The sequence below is a fragment of the Eucyclogobius newberryi genome, unplaced genomic scaffold (genome assembly GCF_026437365.1).
Source record: "Eucyclogobius newberryi isolate DKJ021-1_F unplaced genomic scaffold, fEucNew1.0.hap1 SCAF_21, whole genome shotgun sequence".
Taxonomy (NCBI): Eukaryota; Metazoa; Chordata; class Actinopteri; order Gobiiformes; family Gobiidae; genus Eucyclogobius; species Eucyclogobius newberryi.
Genome location: NW_027315846.1, coordinates 28,923,423 through 28,943,131, shown reverse-complemented (window position 1 = coordinate 28,943,131; position 19,709 = coordinate 28,923,423). Strand labels below are relative to the sequence as shown.

The following is a 19,709-nucleotide window of genomic DNA, read 5'->3' as shown; positions in this document are numbered from 1 at the left end:
GGGCTGTGCGGGGCTGCGCGGGGGCGGGGCTGCGAGGGGGCGGGGCTGCGAGGGGGCGGGGCTGCGAGGGGGCGGGGCTGTGCGGGGTGCCTTAGGGGGCGGGGCATGACCGGTTGAGCAGGACACGCGCTGCTGCAGGAGAACACAGGGCGTGGAGCACAAACAGGTAAAGAGGGTGAAGAGGCATCAGGCAGTTTCAGTGCTCACGCTTTGTTTCTCTGACATTCTCCAGCTCGTAAGTAACTTTTACACTCAATACTCTGAGCTTCACACTTACATGTGGAGGGTGAAAGTGAAATGAAGGTTTGTGGCTGTGGTGAGGTGTCAAATGCATCTGGTTTTAGTGCAGATTTGTCATCAGGAAGTAGATGGTGGCTTAATGGTTTAGGAAGTCGTCTGACCGTGATTCAGTTTAATCTATAGAATTGTTACTTTATATTTCTGGACGGACTGATGTCACCAGAACATTTTCAGATTCAGATTGTTGTTTGTGGGTGAATATAGGAAGACACATTTACATTTACATTTACTCACACGATGAGACCTTTCTTGTGTAAAAGTGGCCAAAATGTCATATATTTGGGACATTTAAATCACAAAGAATGCACACAAACTGGTTTAAACTGGTTTAAGAGTCATTTTGTTTACATATGAGATGCAACAACAGTGTTTTTTATGTCTGTAGTATTTAAGTAAATCAGATCTTTTGAGAAACATTTTGCCACATTTTTTAGACTTATAAATCTCTTTTTTTACGGCTATTAAAAAAAGGATCCAGTGCCGAAGTCTAATTCAAAGGATTCAAACTATGAAATTGAATGTTTTGCTCAGATTTCTCTACCTGTTCCAGACTCTTCTGATTTCCATCCCCAACCGACTGTTTCATGAGGAAATAAAGCAATCTCAAGATGTACATGACAAGGGAAAATACTGTATTTATACAATTATCAAAGACAAAGGAGGCGGGTTTTACCTTGTCTGAAAACTCCTTTATTTCAGCTCCGCTCAGAGCGTTGCTGGTGTGACTCAGAATATGAAGCTCGATGGTCTCATACTGAGAGGAATGTGGTGCCGGAGGTTCCTGTGCAGGTCTTAAGGGGCCTCCACACCGCGGCGCCCGAAGCGTCCAGTTTACATTCAAAGTCTATGTAAACGCGCGTCGAGCACGTCGTGCGTTTCCCGCGGCACGATTCCTTCGTTTTTGCGGCGCAATTGGTGCGTTTTCTTACGCTCTCGACCATCGCCGCCACAGACATTGTTGATTCGGCGTCAGAGGCGACTGTTGTTGTAATTTTGGGCCGAACAAAAATAAATTGATTTGATTTGACTTGAGCGCGTGTACGAGGCGCCTGAAGCAGCCGGCGCGACATGTTCAGCTTTGTTCAGCTGCAGCAGATGCACCGCAGCCAATCAGAGATGACGTGATACGCACGACCCGGAAAAAGACCCAAAACAAACCCACAAGATAAAAAAAAATCCTTAAAACGCAGCTCTTGGAGCAAATAATGATATTGACTAAACTCTGCTCAGCTCTGAAGTATATGCAGGTCCCAGACGGGCCCCGGGGCCCATCACCTCCACTTTTGGACTTTGTAAAGTTAATAAACCAAAGCCATGATCCAACATTAAACTCCATTTACACCACGAGAAAAGCAACACAGCACAACTCCTCCACTGAGCATGTGCAGGACGACTCCACTGAGCATGTGCAGGACGACTCCACTGAGCACGTGCAGGACGACTCCACTGAGCATGTGCAGGACGACTCCACTGAGCACGTGCAGGACGACTCGACTCCACTGAGCACGTGCAGGACGACTCGACTCCACTGAGCACGTGCAGGACGACTCGACTCCACTGAGCATGTGCAGGACGACTCGACTCCACTGAGCATGTGCAGGACGACTCCACTGAGCATGTGCAGGACGACTCCACTGAGCATGTGCAGGACGATTCGACTCCACTGAGCATGTGCAGGACGACTCGACTCCACTGAGCATGTGCAGGACGACTCGACTCCACTGAGCATGTGCAGGACGACTCTCCTCCACTGAGCATGTGCAGGACGACTCTCCTCCACTGAGCATGTGCAGGACGACTCGACTCCACTGAGCATGTGCAGGACGACTCGACTCCACTGAGCATGTGCAGGACGACTCCACTGAGCATGTGCAGGACGACTCTCCTCCACTGAGCATGTGCAGGACGACTCTCCTCCACTGAGCATGTGCAGGACGACTCGACTCCACTGAGCATGTGCAGGACGACTCGACTCCACTGAGCATGTGCAGGACGACTCGACTCCACTGAGCATGTGCAGGACGACTCGACTCCACTGAGCATGTGCAGGACGACTCGACTCCACTGAGCATGTGCAGGACGACTCTCCTCCACTGAGCATGTGCAGGACGACTCTCCTCCACTGAGCATGTGCAGGACGACTCGACTCCACTGAGCATGTGCAGGACGACTCGACTCCACTGAGCATGTGCAGGACGACTCGACTCCACTGAGCATGTGCAGGACGACTCGACTCCACTGAGCATGTGCAGGACGACTCGACTCCACTGAGCATGTGCAGGACGACTCGACTCCACTGAGCATGTGCAGGACGACTCGACTCCACTGAGCATGTGCAGGACGACTCGACTCCACTGAGCATGTGCAGGACGACTCGACTCCACTGAGCACGTGCAGGACGACTCGACTCCACTGAGCACGTGCAGGACGACTCTCCTCCACTGAGCATGTGCAGGACGACTCCACTGAGCATGTGCAGGACGACTCTCCTCCACTGAGCATGTGCAGGACGACTCTCCTCCACTGAGCATGTGCAGGACGACTCGACTCCACTGAGCATGTGCAGGACGACTCGACTCCACTGAGCATGTGCAGGACGACTCGACTCCACTGAGCATGTGCAGGACGACTCGACTCCACTGAGCATGTGCAGGACGACTCGACTCCACTGAGCATGTGCAGGACGACTCGACTCCACTGAGCATGTGCAGGACGACTCTCCTCCACTGAGCATGTGCAGGACGACTCTCCTCCACTGAGCATGTGCAGGACGACTCCACTGAGCATGTGCAGGACGACTCTCCTCCACTGAGCATGTGCAGGACGACTCTCCTCCACTGAGCATGTGCAGGACGACTCTCCTCCACTGAGCATGTGCAGGACGACTCTCCTCCACTGAGCATGTGCAGGACGACTCGACTCCACTGAGCATGTGCAGGACGACTCGACTCCACTGAGCATGTGCAGGACGACTCGACTCCACTGTGCATGTGCAGGACGACTCGACTCCACTGAGCATGTGCAGGACGACTCTCCTCCACTGAGCATGTGCAGGACGACTCTCCTCCACTGAGCATGTGCAGGACGACTCGACTCCACTGAGCATGTGCAGGACGACTCGACTCCACTGAGCATGTGCAGGACGACTCGACTCCACTGAGCATGTGCAGGACGACTCGACTCCACTGAGCATGTGCAGGACGACTCGACTCCACTGAGCATGTGCAGGACGACTCGACTCCACTGAGCATGTGCAGGACGACTCGACTCCACTGAGCATGTGCAGGACGACTCGACTCCACTGAGCATGTGCAGGACGACTCGACTCCACTGAGCATGTGCAGGACGACTCGACTCCACTGAGCATGTGCAGGACGACTCGACTCCACTGAGCATGTGCAGGACGACTCTCCTCCACTGAGCATGTGCAGGACGACTCGACTCCACTGAGCATGTGCAGGACGACTCGACTCCACTGAGCATGTGCAGGACGACTCGACTCCACTGAGCACGTGCAGGACGACTCTCCTCCACTGAGCATGTGCAGGACGACTCCACTGAGCATGTGCAGGACGACTCTCCTCCACTGAGCATGTGCAGGACGACTCTCCTCCACTGAGCATGTGCAGGACGACTCGACTCCACTGAGCACGTGCAGGACGACTCTCCTCCACTGAGCATGTGCAGGACGACTCCACTGAGCATGTGCAGGACGACTCGACTCCACTGAGCATGTGCAGGACGACTCTCCTCCACTGAGCATGTGCAGGACGACTCTCCTCCACTGAGCATGTGCAGGACGACTCGACTCCACTGAGCATGTGCAGGACGACTCTCCTCCACTGAGCATGTGCAGGACGACTCGACTCCACTGAGCATGTGCAGGACGACTCGACTCCACTGAGCATGTGCAGGACGACTCGACTCCACTGAGCATGTGCAGGACGACTCGACTCCACTGAGCATGTGCAGGACGACTCGACTCCACTGAGCATGTGCAGGACGACTCGACTCCACTGAGCATGTGCAGGACGACTCGACTCCACTGAGCATGTGCAGGACGACTCGACTCCACTGAGCATGTGCAGGACGACTCGACTCCACTGAGCATGTGCAGGACGACTCTCCTCCACTGAGCATGTGCAGGACGACTCTCCTCCACTGAGCATGTGCAGGACGACTCGACTCCACTGAGCATGTGCAGGACGACTCTCCTCCACTGAGCATGTGCAGGACGACTCTCCTCCACTGAGCATGTGCAGGACGACTCGACTCCACTGAGCATGTGCAGGACGACTCGACTCCACTGAGCATGTGCAGGACGACTCGACTCCACTGAGCATGTGCAGGACGACTCGACTCCACTGAGCATGTGCAGGACGACTCGACTCCACTGAGCATGTGCAGGACGACTCGACTCCACTGAGCATGTGCAGGACGACTCGACTCCACTGAGCATGTGCAGGACGACTCGACTCCACTGAGCATGTGCAGGACGACTCGGCCGCACGTCTGCTGCTGAGTGTATTTTACGGACATGAGTCCGGAGCGTTTATCTTCTAATGTACACGCGCTCAAATTCTGCGTCGGGCGCGATTGGGCCGCAGCGCTTTGTACGAGGCTTTACTGCAGATGACAGAGGCTTGAGTCTGACGGAGGAGGTGGAGAAGCCTTGGGTAAAATCTGTTCTTCCAACATGGAAGGAGCTGATCAGAACATAGACTCTAAACAAAGGTCGTCTCATGATCAACATTTCTTTTTCACAGATTTGAGATGTGGTCAAGTGTTAGATCAATATAGTTTATGATCTTCCTAACACATGTGTAACTCCACATGGATGTGTCATGGTCCTGCCTCTGTCGGACCACACGACCCAACCATCAACCACCTTTGTATTATTCATCAAATTATAATCATTTATATGGATCTTGTCCCTTGTTTACAGTGTGGTTGCTAGGTAACAGTTGTGGAAATACCTCTGTCCTGATTTGTCACGTTTTTTCAAACGGCACATGCCCAGAAACTTGGGTGCAAGCGCTGCTGTTGCTATAGTAACAAGACTTGCACCGATCTTATTTTTGAGATTTGTTTGATTAAATTTCCTCATAAACACACACACATGTTAGAACAGGGTTTGGAGCTGTGTAAAGTCTGACTTAAGATGTAAAATCAATACATTTGATGATAATGACTTTCTCTTGCTAAGATAAATACAATTAAGATAAATACAATTAAGATAAATACAATTAAGATAAATAAAATGGTCATTTTGATAAAACCACATTTAAACTGACACAATGTAAACAGAACACACAATAAACACATTTTAAATGGGGTAATGTCCCTCTGCTGCTCATGTCCAACCAGGAAGTCCCTTTAGAAACAGGGGACACAATTCTTAGTCAAATGTGTAGTCGACCCCGTCATGTGTACATCACATCACTCATTTCTCAAGTAATCACAGTTAAGTGCAGGATGTGGGCGGGGATAGGGGGTAGGTGAAAGCAGGAATAATCCAAACACAACTGTGGGAAAAAGAAGGATGAGCAAACACAGCATATTATTATGTCCTCTCTAAAACACATCTGTGGGGCCCTGAGAATAGGCCCTCTAAAGCTGTCCCACTGCCCTGCGCCTCCTCCGAGCAGGAGCCATGCAGAAGAAGGAGAAGCCGGAGGCCGAGAACCGCCCGGACAACACGGCCTTCACCCAGCAGAGGCTCCCGGCGTGGCAGCCCATCCTCTCGGCGGGCATCGTCATCCCGCTCTTCGTGCTCATCGGCCTGGCCTTCATCGGCATCGGGGTGGCTCTGTTCGTCACCTCCAGGGGCCTCCAGGTCATGGAGGTACGTCACATGTGGCAGGCATAAGTGCTGTCCACTCCACCACCGAGCAGAACGTGTTGTATTACCCCAATACCAGAGGAGGGCGCTGCACTTACACTGAGTCACTTACATTGACGTTTACTACTATCAATATGACACTTCCTCATATTTGTATCAACATAAGTCTCTTTGTTTCTCACTGTGACAAAAGCAAAAATGTGTTTGATTTAGTCTCATATTTGTGTCTCAGATTTAATTCATATTTCATGTTTTGTCCTTCAATCGACATAAGCTATAAATTATAAATCCGATGTTACGTCCAGACTCTAACTCTAACTTACAAATACTTTTTTACTCTGTAACTCCGCCCACCGCCCCGTTTCCATGGTCCCTCTGTAACTCCGCCCGCCGCCCCGTTTCCATGGTCCCTCTGTAACTCCGCCCACCGCCCCGTTTCCATGGTCCCTCTGTAACTCCGCCCACCGCCCCGTTTCCCTGGTCCCTCTGTAACTCCGCCCACCGCCCCGTTTCCATGGTCCCTCTGTAACTCCGCCCACCGCCCCGTTTCCATGGTCCCTCTGTAACTCCGCCCACCGCCCCGTTTCCATGGTCCCTCTGTAACTCCGCCCACCGCCCCGTTTCCCTGGTCCCTCTGTAACTCCGCCCACCGCCCCGTTTCCATGGTCCCTCTGTAACTCCGCCCACCGCCCCGTTTCCATGGTCCCTCTGTAACTCCGCCCACCGCCCCGTTTCCCTGGTCCCTCTGTAACTCCGCCCACCGCCCCGTTTCCATGGTCCCTCTGTAACTCCGCCCACCGCCCCGTTTCCATGGTCCCTCTGTAACTCCGCCCACCGCCCCGTTTCCCTGGTCCCTCTGTAACTCCGCCCACCGCCCCGTTTCCATGGTCCCTCTGTAACTCCGCCCACCGCCCCGTTTCCATGGTCCCTCTGTAACTCCGCCCACCGCCCCATTTCCATGGTCCCTTGAAGTACATGTTTAAAATGTTACTTTCAGAGTAAAAAGTACTAGTATCTCATGCAGATTTTAGTTTGAATCGATACATTTCTGAATATTTCCAGCCTCTTCATGTGGACTTCAAGTCAGACCTTAAGGGATGATGTCACAATGGCACACAGGAGGTACATCTGACTCAAATGTTCATCTGTGGTGACTTAGCAGGGAGCTGTGCACTGAGCGCCTGTCCGGAGCTGCACAGGTGCTCTAGTGTCAGGCTGTAAAGGATACGAGGCTGTGAGGTGTGAACTCTGAATACTTAATGTGTTGTTCTGTGTCAGCTGGACTACACCGGGGTGGAGCAGACCTCGCCCTGTTTCTCCTGCACCAACACCCTCCAACTAAAGAACTGCAAGTGCTCCCTGAACTTTGACCTGGACAAGCTCTTTGAGGTTGGTTTGAGTCTCACACATGTATATAGTACATAGTATATAGTACAAGAAGTACCGTCCTATTATATCACTGTCTGGTATTTAGTGATCAAGTTACACACGTAGAAGATTATTTAACACTTGGAGCCTCTAAGAGCTTCTAACCTACAACACTCCAGAGGATTTGTTCTAATCGAAGCCATATTTGCCTCTGGGCCCTCGTTTCTCACATTGTAGTGAACCATGAGGCTTCTTCTACTGCCCAAATGATATGAAATACATCTGATGCAGTTAAAGGAGGATTCTGTGTATTGTGGCGTGAAGCTGGTGTACACGGTGCACGCTCACGTCCACATGCACACACTGCTCTGCACATGTGGAAGAGGAACGAGGGTTTGTGGGCCCAGTAGAGCTTCATCACAGCTGTCCTCATGTCCTCAACAGCCAATCAGAGCAGCCAGAGCGGAGCAGGGAATGATTATCATGGTTGCCACAGTGACCGTGAGCAGCTCCTTAGCTCCAGCTCCCACTGCAGAGGCTCCTGTGTGAATGAGAGCATGGAAAGGCCTTGGATCTCGTGTCCTTCATGCCAGTACCAGAGAAATAATCCTGATCACATCTTTCCCTCTAGTGTGCGGCTGTCATGTGATCACAACAGAGCAGAACATGTGAAGTCTGTTTTCTGGTTTGAGACAAACTGCACTGCTGCATCTATGAGTCTGAATGTCACAGGATCAAACACACATCAATCCAAATGTTTAACCAACGAGGAAAGTCCTGCACAGTTCTGTCACGCTGCATTCCCCCTTTTTATTGCTCCATGATTATTATGAAACTACTGCTGACACAATCACTCCAAAGAGGCAGAATGTAGAGCCTTTTCTAAGCAGTTAGCATCTATAAAGCCTTTTCTAAGCAGTTAGCATCTATAGAGCCTTTTCTAAGCAGTTAGCATCTATAAAGCCTTTTCTGAGCAGTTAGCATCTATAAAGCCTTTTCTGAGCAGTTAGCATCTATAGAGCCTTTTCTAAGCAGTTAGCATCTATAAAGCCTTTTCTAAGCAGTTAGCATCTATAAAGCCTTTTCTAAGCAGTTAGCATCTATAAAGCCTTTTCTAAGCAGTTAGCATCTATAGAGCCTTTTCTAAGCAGTTAGCATCTATAGAGCCTTTTCTAAGCAGTTAGCATCTATAAAGCCTTTTCTAAGCAGTTAGCATCTATAAAGCCTTTTCTAAGCAGTTAGCATCTATAAAGCCTTTTCTAAGCAGTTAGCATCTATAGAGCCTTTTCTAAGCAGTTAGCATCTATAGAGCCTTTTCTGAGCAGTTAGCATCTATAGAGCCTTTTCTAAGCAGTTAGCATCTATAAAGCCTTTTCTAAGCAGTTAGCATCTATGAAGCCTTTTCTAAGCAGTTAGCATCTATAGAGCCTTTTCTAAGCAGTTAGCATCTATAAAGCCTTTTCTAAGCAGTTAGCATCTATAAAGCCTTTTCTGAGCAGTTAGCATCTATAAAGCCTTTTCTAAGCAGTTAGCATCTATAAAGCATTTTCTAAGCAGTTAGCATCTATAAAGCCTTTTTAAGCAGTTAGCATCTATAAAGCCTTTTCTAAGCAGTTAGCATCTATAAAGCCTTTTCTGAGCAGTAAGCATCTATAAAGCCTTTTCTGAGCAGTTAGCATCTTTAAACCCTTTTCTAAGCAGTTAACATCTATAAAGCCTTTTCTAAGCAGTTAGCATCTATAAAGCCTTTTCTGAGCAGTTAGCATCTTTAAACCCTTTTCTGAGCAGTTAGCAACTATACAGCCTTTTCTAAGCAGTTAGCATCTATAAAGCCTTTTCTTAGCAGTTAGCATCTATAAAGCCTTTTCTTAGCAGTTAGCATCTATAAAGCCTTTTCTGAGCAGTTAGCATCTATAAAGCCTTTTCTGAGCAGTTAGCATCTATAAAGCCTTTTCTGAGCAGTTAGCATCTATAAAGCATTTTCTGAGCAGTTAGCATCTATAAAGCCTTTTCTGAGCAGTTAGCATCTATAAAGCCTTTTCTGAGCAGTTAGCATCTTTAAACCCTTTTCTGAGCAGTTAGCATCTTCAAACCCTTTTCTGAGCAGTTAGCATCTATAAAGCCTTTTCTGAGCAGTTAGCATCTATAAAGCCTTTTCTGAGCAGTTAGCATCTTTAAACCCTTTTCTAAGCAGTTAGCATCTATAAAGCCTTTTCTAAGCAGTTAGCATCTATAAAGCCTTTTCTAAGCAGTTAGCATCTATAAAGCCTTTTCTGAGCAGTTAGCATCTATAAAGCCTTTTCTAAGCAGTTAGCATCTATAAACCTATAAAGCCTTTTCTAAGCAGTTAGCATCTCTAAAGCCTTTTCTTAGCAGTTAGCATCTATAAAGCCTTTTCTTAGCAGTTAGCATCTATAAAGCCTTTTCTAAGCAGTTAGCATCTATAAAGCCTTTTCTTAGCAGTTAGCATCTATAAAGCCTTTTCTTAGCAGTTAGCATCTATAAAGCCTTTTCTAAGCTGTTAGCATCTATAGACCCTTTTCTAAGCAGTTAGCATCTATAAAGCCTTTTCTGAGCAGTTAGCATCTTTAAACCCTTTTCTGAGCAGTTAGCATCTATAAAGCCTTTTCTAAGCAGTTAGCATCTATAAAGCCTTTTCTGAGCAGTTAGCATCTATAAAGCATTTTCTGAGCAGTTAGCATCTATAAAGCCTTTTCTGAGCAGTTAGCATCTATAAAGCCTTTTCTGAGCAGTTAGCATCTTTAAAGCATTTTCTGAGCAGTTAGCATCTATAAAGCATTTTCTGAGCAGTTAGCATCTATAAAGCCTTTTCTGAGCAGTTAGCATCTATAAAGCCTTTTCTGAGCAGTTAGCATCTTTAAACCCTTTTCTGAGCAGTTAGCATCTTCAAAGCCTTTTCTGAGCAGTTAGCATCTATAAAGCCTTTTCTGAGCAGTTAGCATCTATAAAGCCTTTTCTGAGCAGTAAGCATCTTTAAACCCTTTTCTGAGCAGTTAGCATCTTTAAACCCTTTTCTAAGCAGTTAGCATCTATAAAGCCTTTTCTAAGCAGTTAGCATCTATAAAGCCTTTTCTAAGCAGTTAGCATCTATAAAGCCTTTTCTGAGCAGTTAGCATCTATAAAGCCTTTTCTAAGCAGTTAGCATCTATAAACCTATAAAGCCTTTTCTTAGCAGTTAGCATCTATAAAGCCTTTTCTTAGCAGTTAGCATCTATAAAGCCTTTTCTAAGCAGTTAGCATCTATAAAGCCTTTTCTTAGCAGTTAGCATCTATAAAGCCTTTTCTTAGCAGTTAGCATCTATAAAGCCTTTTCTAAGCTGTTAGCATCTATAGACCCTTTTCTAAGCAGTTAGAATCTATAAAGCCTTTTCTAAGCAGTTAGCATCTATGAAGCCTTTTCTAAGCAGTTAGCATCTATAAAGCCTTTTCTAAGCAGTTAGCATCTATAAAGCCTTTTCTAAGCAGTTAGCATCTATAAAGCCTTTTCTAAGCAGTTAGCATCTATAAAGCCTTTTCTAAGCAGTTAGCATCTCTAAAGCCTTTTCTTAGCAGTTAGCATCTATAAAGCCTTTTCTTAGCAGTTAGCATCTATAAAGCCTTTTCTAAGCAGTTAGCATCTATAAAGCCTTTTCTAAGCAGTTAGCATCTATAAAGCCTTTTCTTAGCAGTTAGCATCTATAAAGCCTTTTCTTAGCAGTTAGCATCTATAAAGCCTTTTCTAAGCTGTTAGCATCTATAGACCCTTTTCTAAGCAGTTAGAATCTATAAAGCCTTTTCTAAGCAGTTAGCATCTATAAAGCCTTTTCTAAGCAGTTAGCATCTATGAAGCCTTTTCTAAGCAGTTAGCATCTATGAAGCCTTTTCTAAGCAGTTAGCATCTATAAAGCCTTTTCTAAGCAGTTAGCATCTATAAAGCCTTTTCTAAGCAGTTAGCATCTATAAAGCCTTTTCTAAGCAGTTAGCATCTATCAAGCCTTTTCTAAGCAGTTAGCATCTATCAAGCCTTTTCTAAGCAGTTAGCATCTATAAAGCCTTTTCTAAGCAGTTAGCATCTATGAAGCCTTTTCTAAGCAGTTAGCATCTATAAAGCCTTTTCTAAGCAGTTAGCATCTATCAAGCCTTTTCTAAGCAGTTAGCATCTATGAAGCCTTTTCTAAGCAGTTAGCATCTATAAAGCCTTTTCTAAGCAGTTAGCATCTATAAAGCCTTTTCTAAGCAGTTAGCATCTATAAAGCCTTTTCTAAGCAGTTAGCGTCTATAAAGCCTTTTCTAAGCTGTTAGCGTCTATAAAGCCTTTTCTAAGCTGTTAGTATCTATAAAGCCTTTTCTAAGCAGTTAGCATCTATAAAGCCTTTTCTAAGCAGTTGGCATCTATAAAGCCATTTCTAAGCAGTTAGCATCTATAAAGCCTTTTCTAAGCAGTTAGCATCTATAAAGCCTTTTCTAAGCAGTTAACATCTATAAAGCCTTTTCTAAGCAGTTAGCATCTATAAAGCCTTTTCTAAGCAGTTAACATCTATAAAGCCTTTTCTAAGCAGTTAGCATCTATGAAGCCTTTTCTAAGCAGTTAGCATCTATGAAGCCTTTTCTAAGCAGTTAGCATCTATGAAGCCTTTTATTAGCAGTTAGCATCTATAAAGCCTTTTCTAAGCAGTTAGCATCTATGAAGCCTTTTCTAAGCAGTTAGCATCTATAAAGCCTTTTCTAAGCAGTTAGCATCTATGAAGCCTTTTCTAAGCAGTTAACATCTATGAAGCCTTTTCTAAGCAGTTAGCATCTATCAAGCCTTTTCTAAGCAGTTAGCATCTATCAAGCCTTTTCTAAGCAGTTAGCATCTACACTTTGACATAGTTACTTCTTTCACTTGCTAAGGCTCAGCTCGTCTTGTTTTACATGGAAATAATAAGAAAATGTGCACATAATAAATATTAACCCACAGAAAATATTCCTCCAGCTTTTCTTCTTTGAGCGCTGGCTGTGGTCGTCATGGCGACAGGTCTTATATTATTATAGTTGTGTTGTACTAACTGCATTTTGTCTCAACAGGGCCCAGTCTTCTTTTATTACGGCTTGACCAACTTCTTCCAGAACCAGAGGGGCTATGGCGTGTCCAAAGACGGCGCTCAGCTCTCCGGAGACATGACCAACTTCAAGGTCTTTGTCCTTTCAGTGTCTTAAGAATGACACACTTTTTATAAGCGTTATATTTGAGAGGAGACTGACTTCTGACCTGCTAAACTAGTCCAAGACCGCCACGCTCTTCAGGACATGCTGGACATGCTCTTCAGGACATGCTGGACACGATGCTGGACATGCTCTTCAGGACATGCTGGACATGTTCTTCAGGACATGCTGGACATGCTCTTCAGGACATGCTGGACACGATGCTGGACATGCTCTTCAGGACATGCTGGACATGTTCTTCAGGACATGCTGGACATGCTCTTCAGGACATGCTGGACACGATGCTGGACATGCTCTTCAGGACATGCTGGACATGTTCTTCAGGACATGCTGGACATGCTCTTCAGGACATGCTGGTCATGCTCTTCAGGACATGCTGGACATGCTCTTCAGGACATGCTGGACACGATGCTGGACATGCTCTTCAGGACATGCTGGACATGTTCTTCAGGACATGCTGGACATGCTCTTCAGGACATGCTGGACATGCTCTTCAGGACATGGTGGACATGCTCTTCAGGACATGCTGGACATGCTCTTCAGGACATGCTGGTCAGGACATGCTGGTCAGGACATGCTGGTCATGCTCTTCAGGACATGCTGGTCAGGACGTGCTGGTCAGGACATGCTGGACATGCTCTTCAGGACATGCTGGTCATGCTCTTCAGGACGTGCTGGACATGCTCTTCAGGACATGCTGGTCATGCTCTTCAGGACGTGCTGGACATGCTCTTCAGGACATGCTGGTCATGCTCTTCAGGACATGCTGGACATGCTCTTCAGGACATGCTGGACATGCTCTTCAGGACATGCTGGTCAGGACATGCTGGTCATGCTCTTCAGGACATGTTGGACATGCTGGACATGCTCTTCAGGACATGCTGGTCAGGACGTGCTGGTCAGGACATGCTGGTCATGCTCTTCAGGACATGCTGGACATGCTGGACATGCTCTTCAGGACATGCTGGTCATGCTCTTCAGGACATGCTGGACATGCTCTTCAGGACATGCTGGACATGCTCTTCAGGACATGCTGGTCATGCTCTTCAGGACATGCTGGACATGCTCTTCAGGACATGCTGGTCATGCTCTTCAGGACATGCTGGACATGCTCTTCAGGACATGCTGGTCATGCTCTTCAGGACATGCTGGTCATGCTCTTCAGGACATGCTGGTCATGCTCTTCAGGACATGTTGGACATGCTCTTCAGGACATGCTGGACACGATGCTGGACATGCTCTTCAGGACATGCTGGTCACGATGCTGGACATGCTCTTCAGGACATGCTGGTCATGCTCTTCAGGACATGCTGGACATGCTCTTCAGGACGTGCTGGACATGCTCTTTAGGACGTGCTGGACATGTTCTTCAGGACGTGCTGGACATGCTCTTCAGGACATGCTGGACATGCTCTTCAGGACATGCTGGACATGCTCTTCAGGACATGCTGGTCATGCTCTTCAGGACATGCTGGACATGCTCTTCAGGACATGCTGGTCATGCTCTTCAGGACATGCTGGTCATGCTCTTCAGGACATGCTCTTCAGGACATGCTCTTCAGGACATGCTCTTCAGGACATGCTGGTCAGGACGTGCTGGTCAGAACATGCTGGTCGAGGCTCTGGAGGAGTGAGGGCAGGACAGGGTCAGGGGACAGGGTCAGGGGACAGGGTCACGGGACAGGGGACAGGGTCAGGGGACAGGGTCAGGGGACAAGGTCAGGGGACAGTGTGATTCTGCTCCTCAGACGCTTCATGCTCCACATCAACTGATCAAAGAGGAAAAAGATGGTTTATTGTGAGAAATAATAATACGTTTATATTGTACCACTGACCTTCTCTCAAATTGGACCTAATGTGACCTCTGACCTCTGACCTCTGCTCGATGTAGATTGTGCTGTTTTCAATGACAGGCAAAAAATACCTTGAAAAACATGTTTTCTATGTGTTCTTGTGGTAAACTGGGGTCGCTTTTCCACAGATCTGAGCTGTAACTTGACCAGGTCATTATCATGGACACTTAGTATGAAACTATAACATAAGCAGAACATTATTTTACATTTTATTCATTGTAAAACCACAATATTGATAAAAAGTCCAAAGAATAAAGTAGGTGGCGGTAATGTAACACTTGGATACCAACCGTCATAAAACACCAAAGAAGAAGATAGTGATAAGCCCCGCCTCTTCACGTGATAAGCCCCGCCTCTTCACGTGATAAGCCCCGCCTCTTCACAGTGATAAGCCCCGCCTCTTCACCGTGATAAGCCCCGCCTCTTCACCGTGATAAGCCCCGCCTCTTCACCGTGATAAGCCCCGCCTCTTCACCGTGATAAGCCCAGCCTCTTCACCGTGATAAGCCCCGCCTCTTCACCGTGATAAGCCCCGCCTCTTCACAGTGATAAGCCCCGCCTCTTCACAGTGACAGATTGTTATTTATATGTTTTTACTTTTGAAGTGTCTACGGAACATTTTAGAACTCTACATGTGTCACTCAGTCTTCATTTTCAAGTCATCACAGTTAAGTACAGGATGTGGGCGGGGATAGGGGGTAGGGGACGATACAGGATAATCCAAATAGAACTGAAATGATGATGAAACTGTTGACGAGGTCTTTGTTCAGGACTGTTCTTGTGTGAAACAGGAACCAGATACCTCCTGTGAACCGTATCAATATGACTCCAACAACAAGCCCATCGTGCCCTGTGGCTCTCTGGCCAACAGCATGTTCAATGGTGAGAGCGTGTGAGGATGTATGGATTATACACATGATGTAGCTGGTGTTTACACGTGTGCTTTGTCCTCAGACACCTTCAGGCTCTATCAGATGGTGAAGGGGGTGAAGAAGGAGGTTCCTCTGGACGGCAAAGGGATCTCCTGGTGGACCGACTACAACATCAAGTACAGGAACCCGTCCGTCACGCCGCTCAAGAACGCTTTCAACGGTGAGACAGCACCGTCTTTTCACTTATTCATGGTTTTATGTTGTTCTTATGTTTGTGAAACATACATTTTGTTCATTGACAATGGCAATAAACCCGTTCTGATTTCTAAAGAACACAAAAGAGACTTAATGACAAACATGGAAACACAAGCAGAACAGTCACAGAAAACCACACATTCAAGTCAAAGGAAAGGATTTAGTCCAAAGTCTAGATTTGTCCGTTTCCAAATGAAAACCAGAGCGATGACGCTAAACACAGTCCAAGACCTCGGAGCCACAGGCCCCAACATGTGACCCTGGTGTTACTCCTGGGGTGTAATTGACCTCCATGTTTAAAAAGATCATTTGAAAGAAACAGAAAGGACATGAGCAGAGAGCATGTGCTGCAGAAAAGAGTCATAATCATAATGATGATAAATAATAGACATGATTCCACCCTCACAGTGGGAGAGGAGAGTGTAGATCATGTGGTGGTCCTGCTCTGATTATGATGATAAATGTGGGAACAAGGATCAGATGATTCAACTCATTGTTGCTTATTTGTCCAGTGTAAGCAAATTAAAGCAAGATCCTCTCAAACAGGACAGTCAGATATAACTTTACATTTTAAAGCTTCATTATGAATGGGAATGACTTTCTGTTTGTTTCATTTACAAAGACGAGCACGTCTCCTCGTCCTCTGGGACGTGGGACCGCTCCAGACTCCAGCTCATTATTCCACCACATCCAGGACTTTACTCCTGATCAGTCAAGTCCCTCCTTTGTCCTGGAGTGTTCCATTGTAGAAAATCACTTGTATCATGTGGACTCTGTTTTAGTCTCTTCACACTTTTCTTCACTGCATTGGACAGAATAAACTACATTGCTCTGTTTTTGTGTTGCATCTTGTCCTTAGGATGAACCAGTTTTTGTCTTAAAGTGTTTCCTGGTTTAAAATAACTTCAGGGACTTCATGTTGTGAAGTGTTAGTTTGTCAGACAGGACTTATGTCTGTCACTTATGTCTCAGGACTTATGTCTCAGGACTTATGTCTCAGGACTTATGTCTCAGGACTTATGTCTCAGGACTTATGTCTCAGGACTTATGTCTCAGTCCTGAAACATAAGGGACAGAAACACCATTCCTTCTCTGTTCTGTTTCCCTTCCGTTCCTTTGCTCCTGCTTTTTGGTTCTCTTGACTTTAAGAGCCAAAGTATCCACAGGCTGAGAGAACCTTCCGGAAGAGTTTTTCCTCCTCTCTTTTGCCCACCAGAGGACAAGAAGGAAAGAGTGTTACATAGTGAGACGTAACAGAAGACACTGGAGTTCAGGACCACAGAGCGCTGTGCATCTTAAAGACACTAATCACTCTATCAAAGACCGTGAGAAGATTCTAAGCAGGAGAAAAGATGGTTTGAAAGAGTTAAAGAGGCTATTTTTGTTTAAAAAAGAGAATCCGTCCTTAAACAGAACTGGAGGTTTAAGATTTAACCTACCGGTCGTATACAATGGTGTCTTGAAACCCTGGAGCGGTCGACGCCCAGGGCATTCTGATGCTAATCAGGTCCTCAGTGAGGAGGGATGTAGATGGCCCATTACAGGGCTGATGGTAAACAAAGAGGGTAGTTCCATCAGGAGGTGCTGCCCTGTGGGCACGAGGAGGAGGTAAAGCCTGAGCTCCCAGACTTGACTCGCAGATTGAGACTGACTCTTGGATGAGAGTCCAGACGATACAACAGATTTTTTTCTACAATACTTATGCTTAGAGTAAAACAGACATATTTTGTTCTTCTATTAAGAGTTATCTGTTCTTTTCCTCTGTATCTACCTGCGTTGCAACAATGAAATTTCCCCATGTGTGGACAATAAAGGAATATTTTATCTTATCTGATCACAAAGGCTCCGCCCATCACAATGACACTGAAGGGGTTCAGTGTCATTGTGATGGACTGACCAGTGCTACTGTCCTGTTTCTGTGCAGGTACAGTGAAGCCCTTGTTCTGGTCCAAGCCGGCCTACGAGCTGGATCCCACGGACCCCGCCAACAACGGCTTCATCAACCAGGACTTTCTGGTGTGGATGAGACGGGCGGCTCTGCCCAACTTCAGGAAGCTGTACAGGCGCATCACAGAGGGGGACTACGCCCAGGGGCTGCCCGCCGGGAACTACACCCTGGACATCATCTACAGTATCCTTTATGAATGATGATGGAGAGGCTCTCTAGTCCTCCAGTACTTCAGGTACAACACCACAGGGTGCTTAGGGCTCTGTTACTGATGAAGTCTGTCGTTCTGAGAGGGACTTCTTCACTGCTTAGGGCTCAGAATAACCTCAGTCTGTGGAGGAAGCAGGCAAATTCTCTGCTGTATAAGAAAATGAGCTAGTCAAATATTGTTCACGTGACGTCTTCATAGTTAAACTACATGTGACTTTGTTTCGCTATATATTTATAGACACAAATGAAAGCTGTTAAAGATGAAAAGAGTTATTATATAGTGTTGTACATTTACTCGTGTCACTGGGTGTGTTTGATCAGATTCCTCTTGTGCTGCTCTATGAGGTTATCTGGTGATTTGCCTTTAGTAGATGTTTGACCCTTGACCCCGCCCCAGACTTCCCTGTCGTGAGGTTTGACGGGAGGAAGAAGGTGGTCTTCAGTAACGTCTCCTGGATGGGCGGCAAGAACGAGTTTCTGGGCATTGCGTATTTGGTCATCGGCTCGCTCTGCCTCGTCATGTCCGTGGTCATGCTCATCGTCTACGCCAAGTTCAAGTTCCCAGAGGAGGACTAGTTAGAGGACTAGTTAGGGGACTAGTTAGAGGACTAGTTAGAGGACTAGTTGGAGGACTAGTTGGAGGACTAGTTGGAGGACTAGTTGGAGGACTAGTTAGGGGACTAGTTGGAGGACTAGTTGGATGACTAGTTACAGACACTGTCCTGGGTTAAAGCCATCGCATAAGAGGCCATTTTAATACATTCAAACGTTAAAAGAGACATATTATACAAAATCAACTTTAATGGGCTTTTACCCCTTTTAACCCCTAGCCCCGCCCACATCCTATATTTATCTGCCGTTATTTGAAAATGAATGAGTTCTAAAATGTCACGTACAACATGTCAATCTGCAGCGGTTAAACGCCGTTATGAAGAGGCGGGGCTTATCACGGCGAAATGACCAGGAAGTGGTTTGTTTCCAGGCACTTAGACTATAATATGTCTCCTTTAAATATCATCTTTAATATAGTTGTCGGTTTATGTTTTTTAGGTATATGTTCATATAAAAGAAAGGAAATTATGTTGGGAAAGTAAATCGAGGTTTTTGCTGCATCAAAGTAATCAAAGTAATGATGACTTGAATTTAGAACATAAATCATGATTTGAGATATTCTGGACTGTTTTAGATCGACTTAATTGATTACATATGTTTCTTATTTTAGGCTTTGTCATCTTCTGGAGTAAGAACATGTTTTGAAACGGTTCAGAAAAGGCCCGACATGTCACTGTGATTCATTTTAACTTTGTGTAATCGTTACTGAAATGTTTTAGGTTTTAAGCCATTTTGTCTGATCCACAGAGAAAGCTTGTGTTGTGTCCAGCTGGATATTTAATGCATTTCTCTGTGATTATAGGGTCTTTCTCAGGGGCCACATAGTGGCAGACTTTGGGCCGTAGGATAAAGCCATGACCTTTTATCATCTGTGTAAATGTTGTAAATGTGTTTAGCTCAGGGATTTTCAATTGTCATTTTATTCTCTATTTATTCAATAAAAGAGTGTGAAAGTTTGTCTTTACTGTTCTTCTAGAGATGTTGTTTTAGTGGCGTGGGATGCTTAGGGCAAAGGTCAACTGGGGTCACAGGACCATGTCAAAATGGTGACACTGTATTCAATTATGAAAAAATATATAAAAAATGTAAACCCAAAACAGTTGATTGTTGTGAAAGTGAACTAAACTAAACCTGATTCAATATATCTGCCTCTTGAAATGATAACGGCCAATTCCACTTTTCACTGGGTTGTTTTGGAAGCCTACCAACGTGGGACGTCCCACTGTCCACGCAGAAGAGCCACC

The 19,709-nt window shown here is 46.2% G+C and overlaps 1 protein-coding gene across 1 annotated transcript; it reads left to right on the top strand.

Annotated features, from left to right (window-relative positions):
• The first annotated feature begins 216 nt into the window (after positions 1-216).
• tmem30b (transmembrane protein 30B) lies at positions 217-19,418 on the top strand. Its single transcript, XM_072457298.1, has 8 exons — positions 217-235; positions 5,949-6,145; positions 7,421-7,531; positions 12,578-12,685; positions 15,360-15,450; positions 15,523-15,660; positions 17,620-17,826; positions 18,251-19,418. The coding sequence occupies exons 2-8, from the start codon at positions 5,954-5,956 to the stop codon at positions 18,427-18,429; spliced, it is 1,026 nt and encodes a 341-aa protein (XP_072313399.1). The 5' UTR covers positions 217-235; positions 5,949-5,953; the 3' UTR covers positions 18,430-19,418.
• Positions 19,419-19,709: the final 291 nt, after the last annotated feature.

Coding starts and splice junctions, on each gene's coding strand:
- tmem30b (XM_072457298.1), top strand. CDS start 5,954: ATGCAGAAGAAGGAGAAGCCGGAGGCCGAGAACCGCCCGGACAACACG. Junction 6,146..7,420: donor GGGGCCTCCAGGTCATGGAG/GTACGTCACATG, acceptor GTTCTGTGTCAG/CTGGACTACACCGGGGTGGA. Junction 7,532..12,577: donor ACCTGGACAAGCTCTTTGAG/GTTGGTTTGAGT, acceptor TTGTCTCAACAG/GGCCCAGTCTTCTTTTATTA.